The following is a 21,697-nucleotide window of genomic DNA, read 5'->3' as shown; positions in this document are numbered from 1 at the left end:
TGACAGCACACATTCGCATTGATTGTTTGGTTCCTCAGTAGGAACTCGAAAAACACGACACCTTTAAAATCCCACCACACTAAGAGCATAACATTCCTCTGATGAATGTCTGCTTTCGATGTTGTTTGAGGCGAATCATCACGTCGGAACCAAAACCGTTTGCACACCACATTGTTGTAAACAATCTACTTCTCATCACCAGTTATCAGTTGCTTCAAAAAAGGATCGTTTTCCTCACGTTTAATGAGCATATTGTAGATGTTTATATGTGCCGTCAAATGAACTTCTTTGAATTCATGCGGAACCCAAATATGGAGCTTGCTTATCTGTCCCAGCTTCTTCAGGTGGTTATGAATGCTTGAATGATGGATGTTCAATGTTCCTGCAATCTCTCGTGTCATGTAACGTGGGTTTAACTCAATCAATGCCTTTATTTTGTCATCATCAACCTCAGTGGGCCTCCCTGACCGAGGAGCGTTGTTGAGATCAAAATCACCAGCATGGAGTTTCGTGAACCATTGTTGACACTGACAGTCTTTCAGAGCATTGTCACTGTAAACTTCATACAACTTTTCACAAGCTTGACGTGCGTTCTTCCCTTTATGGAAGTAAAACAGTAAAATATGACAAAAATGCACAGTTTGGTCTTCCATTTTCAACGTGTTGTAAAATCTCCAAAACTCAACCAAATCGCTCAATTTTTTTTTTTAGAATGAAGCTAGAACTGTCAGCTGTCAAATGACATAGCAACAAGACAGATGTGAATGACTCTAATACTTCCAAAAATGAACTAGTGCCATCTGTCTCAAACATGCGTCATGACTTTTCTGACAACCCAATAGTTGTGCAATTGGGAACTACAACTTTAAGATTTAATTTGGGCTAGCCTATAAGAACACAATGGTGTAAATTACAATTACCATCTAAAAAATTTCCAGGAAGGGCTTAGTGGCTCATTGGTTAAGAGTTGGCTTGGGACCATAAGCTCTGAGCAGCAGGGCCGCCAGTTTGGTCCCACATGAGGGCCAGTGATTCTGCGCCCTGTACAGCTAAGATGGTGGAACAACAGCTCAACCTGGAGTTGGGCTGCCATGAGTTGCCAGCAACTGCGTAGGCTGCAGTGGGCTGTCGTAAAGCTGTGAGCAGCCATCTAATGGCCGGCGAGTGACTGCCTCTCCCAGGAAGAGCGCAGTGATCATAATACCAACATGGGCCAGTGAAGTGACATCCTCCACAACTAGACTGAAGAACAAAAGGACAGCAGCTTGTCTGTTCCCTTTCCCTGATTCCCCAACGCTATTTCCCTCCCTCAATTCCCCTATAAAATCTTTTAAAAAAATTAAAAATTTCCAGAGGTCAGGAGGACAGTAAGTTTCATAAGTAAATTTTCTTTGCCTCAGCAGCCATTATAGAGGGCCATTTTTTTTTATAGCTACTTTAGCTTCCATCTGAATTAATATAGTTAGTAATCTTTGTTGGGTTAGGGGGTAAGCATGTTCCCATAATTGGGTTCTAGCATTTATACATACAATTTTTTTTCTCAGTATTTTCCAATAACCTGCTACAGCTTTACTTGTCCTCAGTTTGTCTCCCTTTCCTCATTCAGACATAACATATTAGGACAAACTACTTCCTTTTAACTTCTCTCAAAAACACATACACACATCTCTTTTCTTCCTTCTACAATAACATTCTAAATTTCAAAAGAGAAACCATAAAAATAGTATTACTGATAATGTAAAAGTTATCTTATATACCTTTAGCAATTATTAACCGTTGGACTATATAAGTACAGGGTTTGAGAAAAGCCCAAAGAACAAGTAAAACTATCATTATGACTAATAGTATTAGCAGACAGATAAAGACAATCAAATGGTTATTTTAAGTTCAATATCAGTTATGTAGGTATATAAGCCTTTTCAATGTCTTGGGATAGCTGTCTGCCCCTGATGTCGGTGGCTTCGAGGAATCTTTGATGTCTGCTATAGGCGGAGGCAAGTGTCAGAGATAGGGGCAGATGTCCATTCACAGTTAGGCACTTTAAAAAAAAAAAAGAGAAACATGAATCCTTTGGTTAACACCTTTAAGTTTAGTGGCATATAAATTAATTAGTAATACCTGGTAAGTCCCTTCCAACAAGGTTGGAGAGAGTTTTTAATTGATGTCTTTTCCAGTGGACAAAATCTCCTGGCTGTGAGTCATGGTCTTTGAAGTCTTCATCTCTTAGGAGCACACTGTGAAGTGAGTCAGTACTAATTTATAAATTTATTTAAAATAATTTATCAGTTTATTTTAGTAGGAGTGACTGACTTAATCTTGTCAATATTTGTACTGGAAAGGTCCAAAGTTGCATTGGAACATCCTGTCACAATCGTTCAGTCAGTCTCAAGATTAGTTTGCTCTCGTGTAGTTATTTTAAAAATAATTATTTTCCCAATTGGTTCAGTATCTGATTCATTTAGTTCTAAATATGTTTCACCCTTCAGGGAGAAGGATATGTGGGTGTCATTTGTTTCAAGAAAGTCTCCCCCTATTGAATGAGCCCGGGCACATTTGACTAGTAAAAATATATGTTGCCCCATAACATTTCCTAGCTGGAGGGGAATAAGTTCTGACATTGATTGATTAGATGTCCCTACCATTTGTATAGAAGCTTTATTCCGAGGGATAGGGCAGCTTAGTTAGGTAGTATTAAGAACAGATAAAATAGCCCTAGTATCTATCTACAAGGGCCTTAGTAGTTTCTCCTGTTATGGTAATTTCAGTTTCTCCCAAAGGATTAGTAAGAAGGGGAAATGTCTTCTCTTTGTCCTTGGAGCAGCCCCATGCTTGCTTCTGTTTCTTTTCTTTTTCTTAATCCCATTTCAAGTTTTCTACAATCCTTTTTTTTTTTTTTTAAAGATTTTATTGGGGAATTGGGGAAGAGGAACAGTGTTGGGGAATTGGGGAAGGGGAACAGCCAAGTTGTTGTCTTTCAATCTTAGTTGTGGAGGGTACAGCTAGCTCAGCTCCAAGTCCAGTTACCATCCGGCTGCCCGTCGGCAGCTTGCGGCTGCTCAGCTCAAGGTGCCGTGTTCAATCTTAGTTGCAGGTGGGCATAGCCCACCATCCCATGCGGGAGTCCAGTTGGCAACCTTGTTAGGAGCGTGTGCTCTCACCAGCTGAGCCATCCTGCCACCTGTTAGCAATTTAGCAGCAGCTCAGCTTGTGTGCAGCTCACTGGCCCATGTGGGAATTGAACCGGAGACCCTGTTGCTCAGATCTCACACTCTAAACCAGCTGAGCCACTTGGCCGGCCCTCTACAATCCTTAAGGTGACCTGACTTTTTACAATAAAAGCAGAGTCTTGTACAGAAATTTTCCCAGAAAATCTTATTTAGTAATACTGTTGCTTTGCTCTCAGAAACCAGTAGGTGTGTTAGCTAGAATAGATCAGAATAGCCAGGATCATATGTTCTAACAGTTAATTCATATTCCTTGGAGAAACTTATCAGAGTCCTGGAAAGGGCTGGGGGAATCTTTTGTAGATTCCTTAGGTCTGTTTGGATACAGTTGCTAGTTTCCCTCTGTCTGAGACCAGCTTTTCTCCAAAGGGAGCTGCCGTAATTTCTGGGGTTTTTTTCCTAACCTATCCTGGTCTAGTTTTCTATTGAGTGTTCCCTAGGTCAGTAGGGAGCTGCAGTAGAGGTGTAGAAAAGAGAGAGAGAGGAGGAGGCGAAGGAAAGGAGAGTGAGTCTGGACAACTCGAAGTAGAGAAAGGGTACAATGGGACAGTTGGAGAAGAGGGAAAAGCGGGGTGTTGGCATTGAGCAGCTTCAGAAACCTTCTTAGTTCAGAGACAGTCTCTAAAATGTTCTTAGTATCTCCCTGAAGAGAAGGACATCTCTCTCCGTACCATTTCGGAGGCTTCTATTTGCCCATTGAGTTAAGCCTCCCATTCATTCAGTTTGATTTTAAAGCCGGCTTTTTCTAATTGTGCACATACAAAATTAATTTAGGTGTCAAAAGAGCTCCATGTTGGCCATCTTAAGTTGATATCACTTCTAGTTAAATCTTCCCGTTTCTGTTAAGTACTTGCAAGTAAAGGCTCCCTAAGAACTGGACATCTGCAGGGATATTAATGGGGTTGGGGTCTAGGAGCTTGTTGGCCTTGGAGACACGATTTCTCATATTAATTTTAGTTTTCTTTGAGATCTGCAGAGTCTGAACAAATTTGTAGTGCTATTATGTCATGGGTTGAAGTGTGCTGCTTATGGGTTGAGCTCCAAGGGGCTGTCACCTCCTGAGTCGCTTCAACCCTCATGTGTCTCGGTTTCTCTCCCTGGCTGTCTATTACAACCAGGAGGACTCAGAGCACTAGGTAATGAGCCTTGATGTGTACGTCCCCGGATGAGTCAAATATTTCATTACAGTTGTGTGGGAATCCCTTTGGGGCCACTGCTGGTTTTGAGGAGTACCCTCAAAGACCTCCACCTAGATTTTTTTTTTTTTAAGATTATATTGGGGAATAGGGGGAGGGGAACAGCGCTGGGGACTCAGGGAAGGGGAACAGACAAGTTGCTGTCCTTTTATTCTTCAGTCTAGTTGTGGAGGATGTCGCTTCACTGGCCCATGTTGGTATTGTGATCATTGTGCTCTTCCTGGGTGAGGCAGATCAGTCTCTGGCCTCTGGACAGCCGCTCATGGCAGCTCTTGGCAGCTCACACCGGCTGTTGGCTGCTCATGCTGGCTGCCGGCCACTCACCGTAGCTGAAGGCAGCCCACTGCAGCATGGGCTGCAGCCCACACCGTCGCCTGCGACTCACAGCAGCCCAGCTCCAGGTCGAGCTGTTGTTCACCATCTTAGCTGTAGAGGGCGCAGCGTTACTGTCCTTCATGTGGGATCTGAACCAGGGCTCTGCTGCTCAGAGCTGGTGTCCCAAGCCAGCTCTTAACCAACACGCCACTCGGCCGGCCCTCCACCTAGATTCTTAGTCACCTAAGAATACTCGAAATTCGAGCTGGAGGAAATAAATGCCCCTTATCTTTTCAGACTCTCATTTATCCAGCAAAAGGTTTTGTTTAAACTTGCAGTAAGCAATTCCAACTGAAAAGCCAAAAAAGTAAAAACCAGCCATCCATTGTATTTTTTCCTCCTGTTTCTGAGTTATCTCAATTCTTGTCCTTAGCCTGGGTTACCTCAACCCTTAATCTTTAATGTCACCTCGAGGATTTTTTAAAAGCAGTTCAAATAAAGTCATGGCCTTCTACCTTAAAACAGGTAAGTCCAGAATTCCAAGAAAAACTCACCAAAATTCACCCGATACCAAGCGGGGAGCCAGTGTGGCACAATGGCCCCTGTTGGTACCTAGCACCATATCCAGGCCCTTAGGGTGGTCCTAGGTGGGTTTCTTTGGAATCCTGCCAACTGCACCAAGTAAATGTTGACATAACAAAAATCTAAACCTGTAGAGAACTTTAATGAATTTATTTGAGCCGAACTGAAAATAATTGCTTGGGAATCAAAATCTTAACGGATTAAGAAAATGCTCTGGAGAATGACAGTTTTGCAGCTTATTTAAGACAGTGTTTAATACATAAGGAGAGCTACATGAAATCCATTGGTAGTAGATTAATTGGGAGGGGGAGAAAGCAAAGCAGCTAAATCTCTGGGTTTGGATAAAAAGTAAAATGGAGAGACATACTTCTTTTACATTTGTGGGTACAGGATAAGTTAATTAACATTTCACAGCAAGCAGAGATGATATTGGGGAATGAGATAACAAAGAGAAGTTTTGTGGTCTCTGCTCTGGTGCAGTGGGTTGTGCCCTGAGGGGTCTGGAAAATGGGATTACTCTGACATTCCAAGGGTGTGTTATCTTAGATGCAAAAAAGACAATAGACAGGCTCACTTAAGGTAAAGATTGACCTTTGTCAAGGAAGCTACAGGCCAAGGATGTGACTACAGGCCAGGACTAGCTTTTAGTTAGAAATTTTTATGTTCAGACCATCCTATTGTTGCTGGAGAACAGGGGTTCTTGGCAAACATCTGGGGAAGGAATTAAGCCACGCAAACAAAGCCAAGCAAGCAGGGAATTTAATAAAGGAAGGAAAAAGAATACACTCCCAAAATGCGGAAAAAGAATACACTCCCAAAATGTGGGAGTAGACAGGCCCAGAAGCAGAGCGACTGCCCCAAAGAACGAAAGAAGTTTAGGATTATATTTGAATGAGGGCATGAAATATTCAGGGATGGTGTCCTGGGTGTTCCCAGGTTGGGTTTGCAGACCGCTCTTTCCTGTGGGCGGTGGGATTCTTTTGTTTTTACTTGGCCTTGTTGGAACTGTCATGGCGGCACAGGGGATAGAGATTTCTCTCTGCCCGCAATGCAAAAGTATTATAAACTATTACAATTAGCTGTAGCTGCTTATTTCCTCTTATCTTTGTTTTTTCCACTTCCTCCTTCCCTTCTTCCCTCTCTCTCCCCAGGGCCCTGTGCTTCCTGCTCATGGTAACACTATGTGGTTAATTTCAGGCCTCCCCTGAACTTGTCAGGTTTAGCATGTGGCTTGTTTTTTTGTCCGCATACATATGGTGGAGGAATATTTCTAAACCTGGGAGTAGCCAGTACGAAGGCCCTGCGGTAGGAGCATGCCTTGGCTTTGTTCCAGGAATAGCAGGATCAGTGGTCTTAACAGAGTGGGTGAGGGTGAGGAGTAGGAGGATAGGTTGAAAGGTACTGGGGGTGGGGCAGACCCTGCAATGTCCTCTAGGTCAGTGGAAGGAATTTTAACTTTTACTCTAAGTACAAGGAAATCCCCTGGAGGGATTTTGTCATCTGACTTGACCATTAAAGGGATTTCTCTGGCTTTTATGTTGAGAATAGACTTGAGGGGTGATAGCAGAAGCCAGGGGGTCACTTAGGAGATTGTTTTAGTAATGCAGGTGAGATGCCCTGGAGGCTTGGGCCATTTATAGTGGAGGTGCTGAGAAGTGGTTGGATGCTGGATGTATTTTGAAGATAGAACTGACAGGATTTGCTGGACATTTACACATGGCTTAAAAGGAGATGATTCTTACCAAGGATGCATCCAAGGTTTCTCCCCCTGGGCAAGTGGAAGGGAGGAGTTGCCATTTACTAAGGCAGGAGAAGCAGGTAAGGGGCAGAATATTGGGAACTCAGTTGTAGACAAGTTCACATTTGAGATGCATGTTAAATATCCAACAGGAGATGTTGATTAAGCATGTAGGTCCATAGGTGTGGAATTTGGGAGTTGCTGGCTGTGTGTCTGCTGGACTGTGAGGTCACCAAGGAACAAGCACAGACAGGGAAGAGATAGAGCCAAGGGCTGAGCCACAGCCACTCCGGGGCAGAGGTTTGGGGACTAGTAGACCCTTGTGAAGGACTCTGAGAAGCAGCTGTCAGAAGGGTAGAAGGAAAACCTGGGGGCTTGGGTACTTGGAGGCTGCCCTTGGGGACAAGGACAGCTCCCTGGGCAATAAGAGGGAAGGTACTCATGCAGGTGGTGGTTGAGATGTTTGCAAGCTCTTTTCTGATTGCTTCTTTTATTTCAGTCAGCAGGGAGTCGGCTCATTAGTGCCAATTGAGGGGGATGGGGAGTGGAGTCCTGAGGAGCTGGGAGGTGTGGGATCTGGGGATTTTGGGATCGTTCTCCAGGAAAGCGAAGAGGACTAAGCAGAGGTAGTAGGACTGCTGGTGGCACCAGGGCCTGCTCCATGTTACTGGTCATGAATCAGCATGGCCAGCCAGCCTGGGTGTGTTTTGTCTGATCCTTGTTCAGCTGCAGGGAGACAGATGTGGAGTCTCTTGGAACTTGGAGGTAACCAGTGTTGGAGTTGTACCAGGTGGGCCCCAGGTGAGGAAGGCAGCCAGGGAGGTTGAAGGTGCATATACTTAACTGTGGAATCGAAGCACTGGCTTTTACACTTTGATGACCTCAGTGTTTCTCTTTGTGACCCTCACCAGAGTCTTGATAATTTAGAACCATTGTAATTTTTTTTTTGCACCCTAGGTTGTTCAGCCAAGTGCAGTTTTATTTAAGAGCACCCCCTCCAGCGAGCTTGCCCAGCTTTTCTTTCTTTCTTTGTCTCGTGTTCATACGCCAGTGTAAAACGCATGCAGAGCTACCTGTTTCAGTCGTGAAGTCACCCGCTCCTGGGGGTGTGAGGAGCAGCCGGGCAGACCTCCAGGCCCACCTGAGTCCTTCCCCTGGCAAGTCTTCCAAAGTAACTCTGGCCTACAGCAGCCCCTCCCTCACTCCAGCACCTAATGTTTGAATGGTTTTTGATATTTTAATACTGTCCTCTACTGTTTTTCTTTCCTAACTTGCTGATAAGCTCCTGAGGGCAGAAAGTGTCTCTTGTATCTTCTTAAATGCATAGCCCTTAACTATTTTGTCTCCCAGGCTCTAAATTATACTCATTTATTAATATTCTGCCCCTGATGTGAAGGATGGGCTATTTGTACTGCCCATGTTTTCTGCATGGGAACCTCCGTGGCCACTGCTTCCCAGCATGCAGCTTGGTGTCAGGTTCTGCACCCTGTCCCGTCACAGGACCCTGGACTCCTCTGCCTGTCTGGGGAGGACTGACCCAGTGCTTTTGCTGAGAAGCCCCACCCAGTGTGAGCCTCTAGCTGGGCTCAGTAGGTAATCTGTGTGAGTGTTGAAATATTTGAACCAATTGTCCCTCCTCCAAATAGGGTCCTTTGTCCTGGAGGTTCATGGAAACATGAGCTGCCCATCTGCCTTTGGGCCCAGGTTTCTCAGGTTTCAACAGGCTTGTTTAGGATACCAAAGGGATTTTTATTTTCGTATAGGAAAGATCCAGAGACTGGGAAGGTGGGTAGGAGATAAACAAGGTGAATTTTATTTTGGAAACTAGCTGATAAAATATGCACATGTGGGGGGCAGAATAATTTAGTTCAAGGAGACACTTGAAGACCTGTGCTTTCAGGCGTAATATGTGAAAGGCTAGTGGAGTTTGCCCTTGCATCGTGATAGAGGGATAAAAGCACCATGAAATTCTAGGTAGAAAGCACATTCTGATCTGTCTGTAGTTCAGCCAGCAAGTATTTGTTTCATGTGTGATATTTGTTCATCACCTTGTTAGGTCTGTGGGCAGATAAGATGTAAGAACCTTGTTTTCCAGAAGCTTACAGGGTTTCCTGGTGCTGAGTGCACGGTAAGAAATAGCGATAAGTATGGCCTGATCTGAGTGCAGCCTCAGTGCAGGGAGAAGACTTGTCCTCAATATGGATGGAAGGCTGCCAGCCTGGGAGCTTGACTTAAGTGATACTGGAATTCAGATAAGGGAGAGGGAGAGCCCTGCTAGGGTGGAGGAGCCTCCCGAGAGAGGCAGGACTTAAAGGATAAGGGGGATTAGATGGGGAGGGGGTGGAAACCTAGGGGTCAGGTGTGAGGAAAAGAGAAGGTGCCAGAAAGAGGCGTTTGGACTTGATTCTCCAGCCTGAGAAAGGGCTCCTGCCCTGGCCGTTTCCCAGGATTATGGGAACAAAGGAGAATCCACCATTTTCACCCCAGACATGTTCCCCCCACCTCCTTCCTCCTCATCTCTGCCAAACCGGAAATGGCATTGTCATCCTCAGGTCCTTTCTTTGCATCACCTCCTGTGATCACTTGATCTGAGCCTGAAGGACCTCCTCATTTGTTTAATCCTACTCCACTATTAATTAATTATTTTTTTTTTGCTCCTTTTAACCCTATAATCCTCCCTCTTCTGAGTCATCTTTCTTGTACCAGCCTCAATTATATTTCTAAACCACAAATATAATCCTGTAAGTCCTCTGCTTAAAAACTCCTGGGCCGGCTGAGTGTGCCTTGGTTAAGAGTTGACTTGGGACGCCAGCTCTGAGCAGCAGGGCCCTGGTTCAGATCCCACATGGGGGCCAGTGACGCTGCGCCCTCTACAGCTAAGATGGTGAACAACAGCTCGACCTGGAGCTGGGCTGCTGTGAGTTGCTGGCGATGGCTTAGACTGCAATGGGGCTGGCTGGCAGCAGGCGTGCGCTTTCGTGAGCTGCCATGAGCCACTGTGAGCGGCTGTCCAATAGCCAGCGAGCAACTGCCTCAGCCACGAAGAGTGCAATGATAATACCAACATGGGCCAGTGAAGCAACGTCCTCCACAACTAGACTGAAGAACAAAACAACAGCAACTTGTCTGTTCCCCTTCCCCAATTCCCCAGCGCTGTTCCCTCCCCCAATTCCCTAATAAAATCTTTAAAAAACAAAACAACAACAACAAAACTACTGATGATCCTCCACTGTCCACAGGACAAAGTCTAAATAAACTTCATGCCCTTTATAACCTGGCCACAGCCTCCTCCTCCTAGTTGTGTTCTGGCTCTGAGTGACCATTTAGGAGAAGTACAAGTATTGTATAGTATTTAAATTTTTCATAATTGACAGTGCAAACAGGATAGACTATTCAATTCACTTGGGATGTGTGGTGCCAATATACTTTCCTTATTAACCATTCATAGCTAGAGCACAGAAGCATTTATATTTATAATGATCTCATATCACCAAGGAAAAGTTGAAATATGCATAGTAACTCATATTTTAAAAGGCAACAGAAAGATAAATGACACCTTTGAGCAGGATTTCCGCCCAATATGGCAAAAAGTTTTTTCAAAGCATCTGGTGCTTAAAGAGCTAAGCCTCAGGTATCTGGGAAACCCACTTGTGATGCCCAATAAAGGAAATGTGAGGTGGTCAATAAGCATCCATAGGGGGCCGGCCGAGGGGCGCGATGGTTAAGAGCTGGCTTGGGACGCCAGAGGGCCCCGGTTCGGATCCCACATATGAGGGCCAGTGACACTGCCCTCCACAGCTAAGATGCTGAACAACAGCTCAACCTGGAGCTGGGCTGCAGTGAGCTCCATCGGCTGGCGTTGGCTGCAGCCCCTGTGGCAGTGGGTTGCCATGGGCTACCATGTGTAGCCAGCAGCCAGCATCCGCAGTGTGCAGCCGTCCAGAAGCCGGGGACTGATCTGCCTCGCCCAGGAAGAGTGCAATGATGGTGCCAACTTGGGCCAGTGAAGCAACATCCTCCACAACTAGACTGAAGAACAAAACGACAGCAACTTGTCTGTTCCCCTCCCCCCAATTCCCCAATAAAAATCTTTAAGAAAAAAAAGCATCCATAGGCCTGACAGGTCCCATCAGGAAGGCCACGGGTGAGCACGCAAGAAAAGTCACAGAACAGGCTCGTCTCTGCTGGCTTCTGTGTGGGGTTGGGGCCCAAGGCCTTTAGCATCGAACATCCCTTTCCTTTTCGGGTCGCTGATTTGAATGGCATTTCTTGGATATGGTGGCAGGTTCTTTTTTGGCCGAGCACAGGGAAGATAGGAAGCCAACCCAGACACACTTTGAAATTGGCTGTCCTGAGCATGTTTCAGAAGTGGGAGACAACAAGGGGTCATCTCTCCACAGAGGAAGTGAGAGGCAGAAGAATGACGAAGAGAATCCAGGGGCCTGTGATGAATGGACCAGTGGGGAGACCGCCTTCCCTCAGAGAGAGCAGATCTCTTAGGAGATTTTGGGGGCAGTGATGGCAGTTTTAATGGGGAACAAGGGTCATTGTGGGCAACTCATAAAGAGGCAGAATCCTCAGAGACTTTGAGCAGAAGGGGATATGTCCTTGAAACCGGAGGCCAAAGGAGTCCAGGGCTCGTGCTGCCTGCACTGCTTAGCTGATAGTCTGACACAGGAACGGGGTGTTTAAAAATAAGCGTTTATCACCAGAGCACCGGTGGTCTGAGAAGGCAGCGGGTTAACACCTCCAAAAACTGCATTAACATTCTCAGAGCGGGTTGGGGTTTTTAAGGGGAAACTGGGCGTTCCTTCACGATGCTTCCAGGGGTCTGCACGGAGCCTTCCCTCTGGCCAAGTGATTCTGTGGTGGAGTCAGCAACCCAGAAACAACGATGGGACTAGCCTGGTAGAATATTGAGAGTGTGATCAGTAAGCCTAAGGGTATTCATCATAAGTTTCAGGGTAATTTTCTAAAACAGAGAACTGGGTGGGACGGGACATCCAAGCTTAAGGCACAGGGGGATGATCTATTGTTAAGCTATAGGTAGGGCAAGGAAAAGTGAGGCAGGGACATGGAGAGGCCTCTACTCGGGGGGTGCCAACCGGGCCCTGCTTCATCCTCACTGGGTGTCCATCCCTGTGACACCCACGTCCCCCTGCAGCACATTGTTGGGGTGGGGGAAGGGGAGAGTGATGCAGGGCAGAGTGACTTTTACTGACTAGCTTGATTCAATCCGCAGGTGCATGGTCGACACCACACGAACTTGCCTCAGGAGGTGTCGCCCAGATTAGTGGCTGGTTGAGCTATTCCTCCCGTGGGTGGACCAGGTCACCTCTTTCCCCTTGTTGTGAAGGGGGGGCTTTTGGGGGGGTGAAAGGAGGCAGTGCTGCCTGTAGAGCCGGAGGCTCCCGGGATTATCACAGTCTTGTGTCTCCTTCCCTTAATCCTCCTGTGGAACAGTGAGTAGCCTGAGAAGCCTGAATTGTGCCTTGTTAGTTCCTGGCTGTTCTGCCACATATAAAACATGGATAAGCCTTGTTATCCAGTGAGTTTCTGCAGTCAGTGCTTACTGAGGTCAAACTGTTGGTGCAAGGGAAAACAAAGCTGCAGGAAACATGGAACTTTCTTACACCTTCTTGAAAATGCAAGTCATGTTGCCTGGGAAATACTTCTCTCCCTTAGTGCTCTGCACACCACCAGCATTGGAGCGATGGAAGAGGCAACTGGTGATTCCGAGAAAGTGCTCAAATAAAAAGCACTGTTTCTCTGCTGCCTCTAGGCTAGGTTTCTGGGAGTGCACATGGGCCAAAAGGAAACCTTGCTCAGCTTTGGGCAATGACTGTGCTGGGCTTCTGTGCATGCCTCCGGGTGTCCTGGCAGCCCTGGGGGAGGGCGTGTGCGGGCTGTGTGCAAAGACTCCCAGTGCCGAATGCAGTGTGATGAGTGAGAGGGTGCCAATTGGTTAGAAGGGAGTAGATAAACAAGAGCAAATATGCGTATAGCTGTGTGCAGCCTGCCGGGTTCCAGAAGCTTGCTGCCTGACAGACTCGGCAGCAGCCTCTCCCCGGCTGGCTCAGGAGCAGAGGGGGAACCTGCAAGACTGAACACAGAGGATGCCTTCCCCTTTCTAGTTAGGAGACACTTTAAGCATTTCCTTCTTTGTTGACCACGTAGACTGGTGAAGGTGAATTGCTTTAGGGGTGAAGGTGAGACTGGACGCAGCCATGGAGAAAGCCGGGAGTGAGACGCCCGGGAACCCTGAGCAGTCCTACCTGGCGACTCTGTGTGACTCCCAGGTGACCCTGCTGTCTGTCCACAAGCAGTGGTCCTTCAGGAGGAGCCCTGGGGTCAGGGGCCCCTCCAGGCCGGCGCCTTCGGAGGAGGAAGGCTCTCCCCCATCACTGGAGGGAGAATGTTCCCAGAAGGTTTTGAATGGAACACGGGAAATCAGTTCCAGTCAGGTCAGTGGGATTGCAAAAGGGCTAAAAAACCAAGAGGGGGTTGGATCTGGTTTACGGGTGGAGGTTTCTACCATGTCTTACTTACATAGGAAGCGTCAGGGGTGCAGGTCTGGGGTGGGGAGTAAGTATGAATATAGTTCTGAGCCAGGAGTCAAGGTAAATTCTTCAGAGATTAAGTCCATGGTGGGTAAATCTTGGGTTTATTGCTTCTTATTTTCAGGATATTTTAGGGCACCCCAGTCAGGACCCCCTCTTGTTTTGAGAGCTGTTACTTTCTGCTCTAACAAAACTATCCTCTGCACTAAAAAAAAAACAAACAAACAAAAAAAAGATATTTTATAAGCCTTTGTAAAGCAAAAGTTTTCCAAACTGCAAATCAGACAAAACTGTATCTTGCCCTCTTTTTTTTTTAATGTGTACCTTATTTTGTTAACCTCCACATTTTAACTCAATAAACATTTTGAAAATGTTGCTGCAAAATGAAACTAATGAAAGTTTTGTTAACCCAAAGATCTGGTAACTTCAAAAGTAAGGTAGTGTGACGTTTTGTGAAAATAGCGCCTTTTAGTAGGAATTCTGGGTGGACTGGTGGTCTGTAGGGAGTCTTCATTGAGATAGGTAGGTGAAAAGAAAAAATACTAGTTAGATACAAAGGAAAGCTTTTTATAAGTGCTCTGCCCCTTTAGGAGATACTTTTGTTTCTTCTAGTGTTGTTCAAAAAGTCCCCCAAACTAAAGAAAATTTTGTGAAAAGATTTTTGAAATGTACTATGAAAGAGATTTATGTATGTTGAAAGAGGTGTATTGAATGTGCATTTATGCAGTTCACAGTCAGCTTTTATATTTTTAGCTGAGTGTATAACATAGCAAAATAGTAAAAAAAAATTTGGAAAATGCTTGAAAGCACTTCTTTAAAATGTTCAAACTTCTGCTTTACAAAATCTAGCCTCTGTCTGAGATATTTGAATGTGAAGTATTCTGATCATTATTAGTTGTCAGTGCTAATCTCCCATGACTAGGGGTGCAGTTGGAAGCTGACCAGGGTGAGGGCTGTGGCAGCTCTGGTCGTGTGCTCTGCCCTTGCCAGACTTGGGACCTGGCAGGTGAATCTTGGTCTCTTTGACCTTCAGATTCTTCATTGCCAAGTGGAATAAGCCCTGCCTCACAGAATAGTGAAAACACTTTGTAGAGCGCCATATAAATGCAAAAGGACATTGTTTCTGCCACAATTACGATTTTCAGTAGAATTTCCACCTCGGAGATATGTTTGGTGCTCTGTGACTATCTGGTTAGAACTATGTCAGACAATTACTCTGTCCGAGCACAGTTGTACCTTTTTTTTTTCTGATTATAAAAGTAACGTCATTATACAAAACAAATTTAAGATGAGACAAGGGGGGTATAGAAAAGTATAAAGAAGGAAATGAAAGCAACCAAATGCCCCAGCCATTTTCCCACTGCAAATATGAATATGTGTAGGTATATGTGAAATTGTGTGTGTATATATAAATATATGTATATATATATATATATACACATATATATATATATATATATTTATTTATACACACACACACACACACACGTATGATTATTGTTTTTTACAAATATAGGATTAGGTCATACCCAGGATTCTATGCCCTGTATTTTGTGGACAGTTATAGAAGTACACATACACACACATCTATATCATCTATATTAATTGCAGTCCCACTTTTAAATTTAGGATTATTTTTAGAAAGAATTTAATTATCCTCAAATGCGGGAAATTTGTAGTGGCTGGTTATGATGATAAAAACCAAACTACAAGTCAATTACAGTTGAGTACTTTTTCACTGTTAACAGTGTATTGACACAAAGTCTGTTACAAATCAATCTTTGGATCTACTTGAGAGCTAACTTATTTAGTACTTGGTATGCGGAAGGGACCCTTTAACAGACAGAAAGCTGAGATAGAGAGGTTAGGTAATTTGCTAGAAAAATTTAATCCTAGGTCTGTCTGAGGACAAGACACTTGCTTTTCTATTGGGACATTCAATATACTGGGTGAGATAGTTTTGAAAATATCTAAGTATTGTAGAGCTGCTAATGTCTCGTGATGAATGGAAAGTTAGCTTACAGGTGGTGCATCGTTCACAAAAGATGCAGGCAGCTGCTATGAATGACACATTTCAAAATTGTGGTCGTGGTGAGTGGAGTTGTGTGCTTGTGTTTTGCATTGCTTATGCAAAATTTAGATTGAGATCATGATGTTGAGCAAGCTTTAAGTTTCTTCTGTGTTTTGGACTGGCAGAGGGGGAAAATGTCTTTTAAGGCATAACCGGTAAAAACATGAAGTCTGGAGAGGGCATCCCTCTCTTCCCCTGGGTATTATTAGCAGGCTCAGCCGGTTGGGCTAAGCCTGGTGAGGTTCCTAGACAATTACCCACCTCTCCCAACAGGAGCTAACCGAAGACTGAAAGGCAGGGGCCTCAGTGCCTGGCCTGAGTGTTCTGGCCCCGGCTTCCCCAGACCTGGGCTACCCCCTGGGCCATGGTTTCTCTCAGGCCCAGGACAATGGAGTGGAAAGGCACCGACTCTTGCCTCTCAGAGTCCCCCTTTGGGGGAGGAGGATGGGGGTAAAGGTGACTGGGGACTTGTTACAATTGGAGAGTGTAGAATTTCCCTTTCCTCCCAGAAACAACTGCCCAAGACTCCTTACCCATGGTCTTACTGACTGCTTTGGCAACCTTGGCGGCTGTTTTTATTTGTCTTTATAATCCCTGTCTCTGAGAGTGTATCAGTCCGCAGTAATCAAGCTGTTGAATGAGTGAACAAATAAACAGAAAGTAGATTTATATTGTTAGGTTGTCGACTTAGCCATTTTAGAAGGCAAGATACAGGATTGTATGTTGGGTGAGGGGTGGTTAGGTAGGATTTTATTTTTGCCTAGATGAAATCAAGACGACCCAGCTGGCACAGGTATATCTATGCCTGCCAAAATAAAGGGAAAACATTACATGTAGTCGGTGATCTACAATAGTCGCTTAAAGAAGTCACTACCTATTTGTCATGGAATCAGCAGCAGCACTATAATGTTATTTGTTTTTCTGAAGAACTTATCTTTGTATTTCTTTAGTTTTCTCTGAAATTAGTATCTGCTGGATATAAACATCAATAACAGAATATAGAAATGTGGATTTGTTTCCCCTCTAGACAAATAGGGTGTACTGTATACTCATACAGTTCTGTACCTTTAATCTAACATGGATGTCTTTCCATGTCCATACATGTAAATTCACATTTTTTTTAAAACCACTGCATAAAACTCTATTGGATGGATACTTTACTAGCTAGTTCTCTATAGAAGAATATTTAGATGGTTTTCACTATTCAAATGTAACAATGAACATTCTTATGTAATTGTACATATGATAAAATTCCCAGAAGTGGAATTACTGGGATAAAGACAATGGGTATTTAATATTTTAATAGGTACTGCTTAATTACTCTCCAAAAAAGTTTTACAAATATATTTTTCTACAAACCGTGGTTAAGAATTATTTTTCCCTACATGCTTACTTACTGTATCATCAAACTTTTAAATTTTGCCCTATTGAGTGAAAAGTAATATCTTATTTTCCTCCTCATTCCCTCCCATCTGTCCCCGTTTTTTGAGATACAATTGACATATAGTACTGTATAAGTTTTTGGGTTTTTTTGCAAAGATTTTATTATTGGGGAATTGGGGGAGAGGAACAGACAAGTTGCTGTCCTTTTGTCCTTTTGTTCTTCAGTCTAGTTGTGGAGGACGGCTCTACACTGGCCCATGTTGGTATTATCATTGCGCTTTTCCCAGGTGAGGCAGATCTGTTGCCGGCCATTGGACGGCTGCTCACGGCGGCTCACGGTGGCTCACGAGTACGCCGGCCAGCCCCACTTCAGCCTACACTATCGCCGGTGACTCTCGGCAGCCCAGTTCCAGGTCGAGCTGTTGTTCACCATCTTAGCTGTAGAGGGTGCAGCGTCACTGGCCCTCATGTGGGATCCAAAACGGGGCCCTGCTGCTCAGAGCTGGCGTCCCAAGCCAACTCCTAACCAACACTCCAGTCAGCCGGCCCAGTACTGTATAAGTTTAAGGTGTACAGCATAATGATTTGACTTATATTTATTATGAAATGATTACCAAAATAAGTTTAGTGAACATCCATCATCTCATATAGATACAAAAAAACCACAAAAACCCAAAAAACCCCAAAAGTGGTCGTTGTTTTTTTATGATGACTCTCAGGATTTATTTTCTTAACAACTTTCATATATACCTTGTAATTGTGTTAACTATAGTCATCATGTTGTACATTACATCCTTAGTACTTATTTATCTTATAACTGGAGGTTTGTATTTTTTGACCACCTATATTCAGTTCTGTCTCCCCCCCACCACCTGCCTCTGGTAACCACACATTTCTTTTTTCCATGAGTTTAGTTTTTTCTTTCTTCTTTTTTCTTTTAGATTCCACATATAAGTGAGATAATACAGTATTTTTCTTTAACTGACTTACTTCATTTAGCATAATGCCCTCAAGGTCCATCTATTGCAAATGTCAGGATTTCCTTCTTTTTTGTGAATGAATTCTCTCTCTCTCTCTCTCTCTCTCTCTCTCTCTCTCTCTCTCTCTCTCTCTCTCTGTGTGTGTGTGTGTGTGTGTGTGTGAGAGAGAGAGAGAGAGAGAGAGAGAGAAAGAGAGAGAGAGAGATTTTCTTTAGCCATTCATCCATCAATGGACACATTTTTTTTCATGTTTTGGCTTTTGTAAATAATGCCATAATGAGCATGGGGTGCAGATATCTCTTAAACATAGTGTTTTCATTTCCTTCAGGTAAATACCCAGAGGTGGGATTGCTTGGTCATATGGTAGTTCTATTTTTAATTTTCTGAGGAACTTCCATACTGTTTCCTATAGTGGCTGTGCCAATTTACAATCCCACCAGCAGTGCACCAGGGTTCCCTTTTCTCCACATCGTCACTAGCGTTTGTTATCTCTTGTCTTCTTGATAATAGCCATTTTAATAGGTATAAGGTGATATCTCATTGTGGTTTTGATTTGCATTTCCCTGATGATCAGTGATGTTGACTACCTTTAACATGTACCTGTTGGCCATTTGTATGTCTTTGGGAAAATGTCTATTCAATTCCTCTGTCCATTTTTAAATTGTGTTATTTGCATTTTTTTGGTATTGAGTTGCATGAATTCTTTATTTATTTTGTATATTAACCCCTTGCCATATATATGGTTTGTAAATATTTTTCCCATTTGTAGGTTGTCTTCATTTTTTCGATTGTTTCTTTTGCTGTACAGAAGCTTTTTAGTTTGATGTAGCCCCACTTGTTTATTTTTTGTTTTGTTTATTGTGCTTCATAAAAATTATTGCCAAATTCCATGTCAAGCAGCCTTTTTTATGTTTTCTTCTATGAGCTTTATGGTTTCTAGTCTTACATTTAAGTCTTTAAACCATTAATTTTTGTAAGTGGTATAAGATAGGGGTCTAGTTTCATTCTTTTACATGTAATATCCAATTTTCCCAGCCCTATTTATTGAAGGGATTGTTTTTTCTTCACTAAGTATTCTTGGCTCCCTTGTCAAAAGTTAGTTGACCATATATGGTTATTTATTTTTTTTAAAGGCTTATCAACCACTTACGTTTCTTTTTCTGAGGATTGTTGTAAGTAGCAACTTCCTATCATGCATTTATAGAGTAGCATAAGCTATAAACATTTGGTTTATACCTAAGTATTATTTCAAAGGAATAATATTTGTTTTATGTATAGCTGGTCATACCTGTAATTCTAGGCAGAAATCACTACATTCTTTAGCCACAATAGTGTACATTTTTGTGTGATGAAATAAAATACTACCTACATTATTTCATCAAATCTAACATCCATATTCAACTTGCCAATAGTAGTAATTAACAACAAAAATAATCCCAAATTCATTGACTTCCGTCATATAATATAAATATCTGAATTAGCTTAATATTGTTGGTGTGACATTCCTTCTAACCAGTGATAATATTGCACATATCTAATGTAGGTCTTTTAGATCATGATGTTATCATAATTCTGAGAAATACATAAGGGATTATGACTTTATGGTTCTGACTTAAACTATTTCATTCAAATGTAAAATAATATTCCAAGATACTGACAGTTGTTTGATAGTGACAGGTTTGTTTAAATTTTTTTTGTTTGGGAGAGGCTTGAAACATGGAGTGTTATCAGAGAAGTTTCTGAAGCAGAAAAAAATGCTGTTGCTTGATAAAAGCCTGATGGAATAATTGTTACAATACGTATGTTAAAAGCAACAGAATTCTCTGAAATGGTTGATAGTAAGCTGTGTGGAATGAGGTTGTGAACAGGTTTTCTGAGAATATTGTGAAGTGCTTCTTGGAGAGGTCTCATAGTTTGTGAATTTCTAAATTTTATTTTGTTGTATGTAGAAAATATCATATGTTGTATGTATGTATGTATCTAGGTTTGTTAATTTTGTTGTTAATTTTATTAACTTTTTTCTCCTGGGCAAATAATGGGTATACAGCATCTGGTGGTTTCTCAGTATGGGTTAATGTTTTTTCTTTTGTGTCAAGAGAAGGAAACAAGCCATAAGTGGTCATTTGCATGGAATTTCCCAGAAAGTGCACAGTCAGCACCAGGGATAGGGATGGCCCTGGAGGGCAGAGATCCGGTCATGGCACACACAGCCCAGGCACATAGTCAGACCGCATCAGTGTTTGAGTTAATGCCTGACGTTTGGTTAGTTTGTTTTTTCAGTAGGTGAATTTTAAATAATTATCATTGGAAGTTCTTTCTGGACCTTTGCGAAATAATGTTAAAGGATAGTTTGAAGGGGTTAAAGTGGGGGTTGGGGGAATATGTACCCTAGTTTTAAGGATTAGTTTTCTTCAGTAAAATGGTGGAAAATAAGTTCCCTACCTACCTCCCCGGGCCGCTTTTGAAGATATGATGAGGCCATGTTTGTCTTCATAGTCATTCATTTTCAAACATTTATAATGTCAGACTTTTAGCTTTTAGGCCTCCCTGCAAAACTAGGTAGGGCATTATTATTACATTTTATACCTAAGAAAACTAAGGCTTGGATTCACTCAGACAAGCCGGGATTCATACCCAAGGCTGGCAGGCATACGTCAAGAAATTCACAAGTAGGAAATGAAAGACATTTAAACAGAAATACATGACAATGTTCTTTAGCGTATAAAAAGCCATGTGAAATTATATCATCAGTTCATGGTTGTTGTCATCTTTATCACAATGATTACTATTATTGTTGCTTATATTAGCATGGTTGAACAAAACATTTTCTTCCTTGCCTTAGATAAACTGAAAAACCACATTGTTTTCTGATAGGAAGGTAATACTTGTTTTTTGTTATTTAAATTTTAAAAATTGGAAAATATGTAGTAAAAAATCAGAATTTCATAACTCATCCATAGATAACATCAATTTCATGAATTAATACATAAGTGTATACTCCTGTCAACATACATAAAGGTTTAACATGGGGACATTGATTCTTTCTGGTTGAGGGTTTTAGAGGCTGACACCCATCTGCCTCAGGTGGTTTGAGTGGAATCTTTTCAAGCAGTCTCTTCTGACCATCCTTCCCCTATGAATCTGTGACATCCAGAGAATTCTCAGATAAGAACAGAGCCAGGCAGTGACTCAGTCACTATGTGTTCAGGAGAATGTATGATGTCCTGGAGCCATTGCTGCCTCTGCCTGGGTCCTGCCTTCTAAGTGTGGTTGCCTTGTGTGTATTTAGAATGAGGATGATTGAAGAAAGCAGAGCAAGTGCCGATATTCTGCCAGAGTTTTTCTAAAGTGCCTGAGACAGCTAGTGACAGGTACTGAGGGATGAAGGCCAAGCTCAGGCTGAGGCAGCCGGGCTCAATGGCCCCGGCAGCCCCTTGGCCTCTCCACTGCACCACGTGGCTGTTTTTCTGTTTCCTTCATCTTGCTTCTCTGCATTGTAGTCTCTTCTGTAATTAACATGACTATGACTAAAAAGAAAAAGTAACCATAAAAGTTATTTAAAAAAAATACAGCCTGCTGGACTTTTGAGTTGGATTTAAATCCCATCTCTGTTATTTAAATTGATTGTAGCCTTGGATAAATCTCCAA

The 21,697-nt window shown here is 43.0% G+C and overlaps 1 protein-coding gene across 3 annotated transcripts in view; it reads left to right on the top strand.

The window, feature by feature from the left end:
* Positions 1 to 21,697, top strand: part of ATP7B (ATPase copper transporting beta) — a 96,229-nt gene that overhangs the window by 23,439 nt on the left and 51,093 nt on the right. The window contains exon 3 of one of the 3 annotated variants that reach the window (XM_019668891.1): positions 14,904 to 14,927. In XM_019668891.1, the coding sequence (XP_019524436.1) occupies positions 14,904 to 14,927 (24 nt within the window). Of the gene's footprint in view, positions 1 to 2,222; positions 2,242 to 13,088; positions 13,520 to 14,903; positions 14,928 to 21,697 lie in introns of those variants that run through there. The other 2 variants (XM_019668890.1, XM_019668889.1) reach the window with 2 other exon arrangements.

Source organism: Hipposideros armiger, unplaced genomic scaffold (assembly GCF_001890085.2).
Source record: "Hipposideros armiger isolate ML-2016 unplaced genomic scaffold, ASM189008v1 scaffold_541, whole genome shotgun sequence".
NCBI classification, from domain to species: domain Eukaryota; kingdom Metazoa; phylum Chordata; class Mammalia; order Chiroptera; family Hipposideridae; genus Hipposideros; species Hipposideros armiger.
Note: the sequence above shows the minus strand (reverse complement) of the source record. Positions and strands in the feature narration are given on the sequence as shown.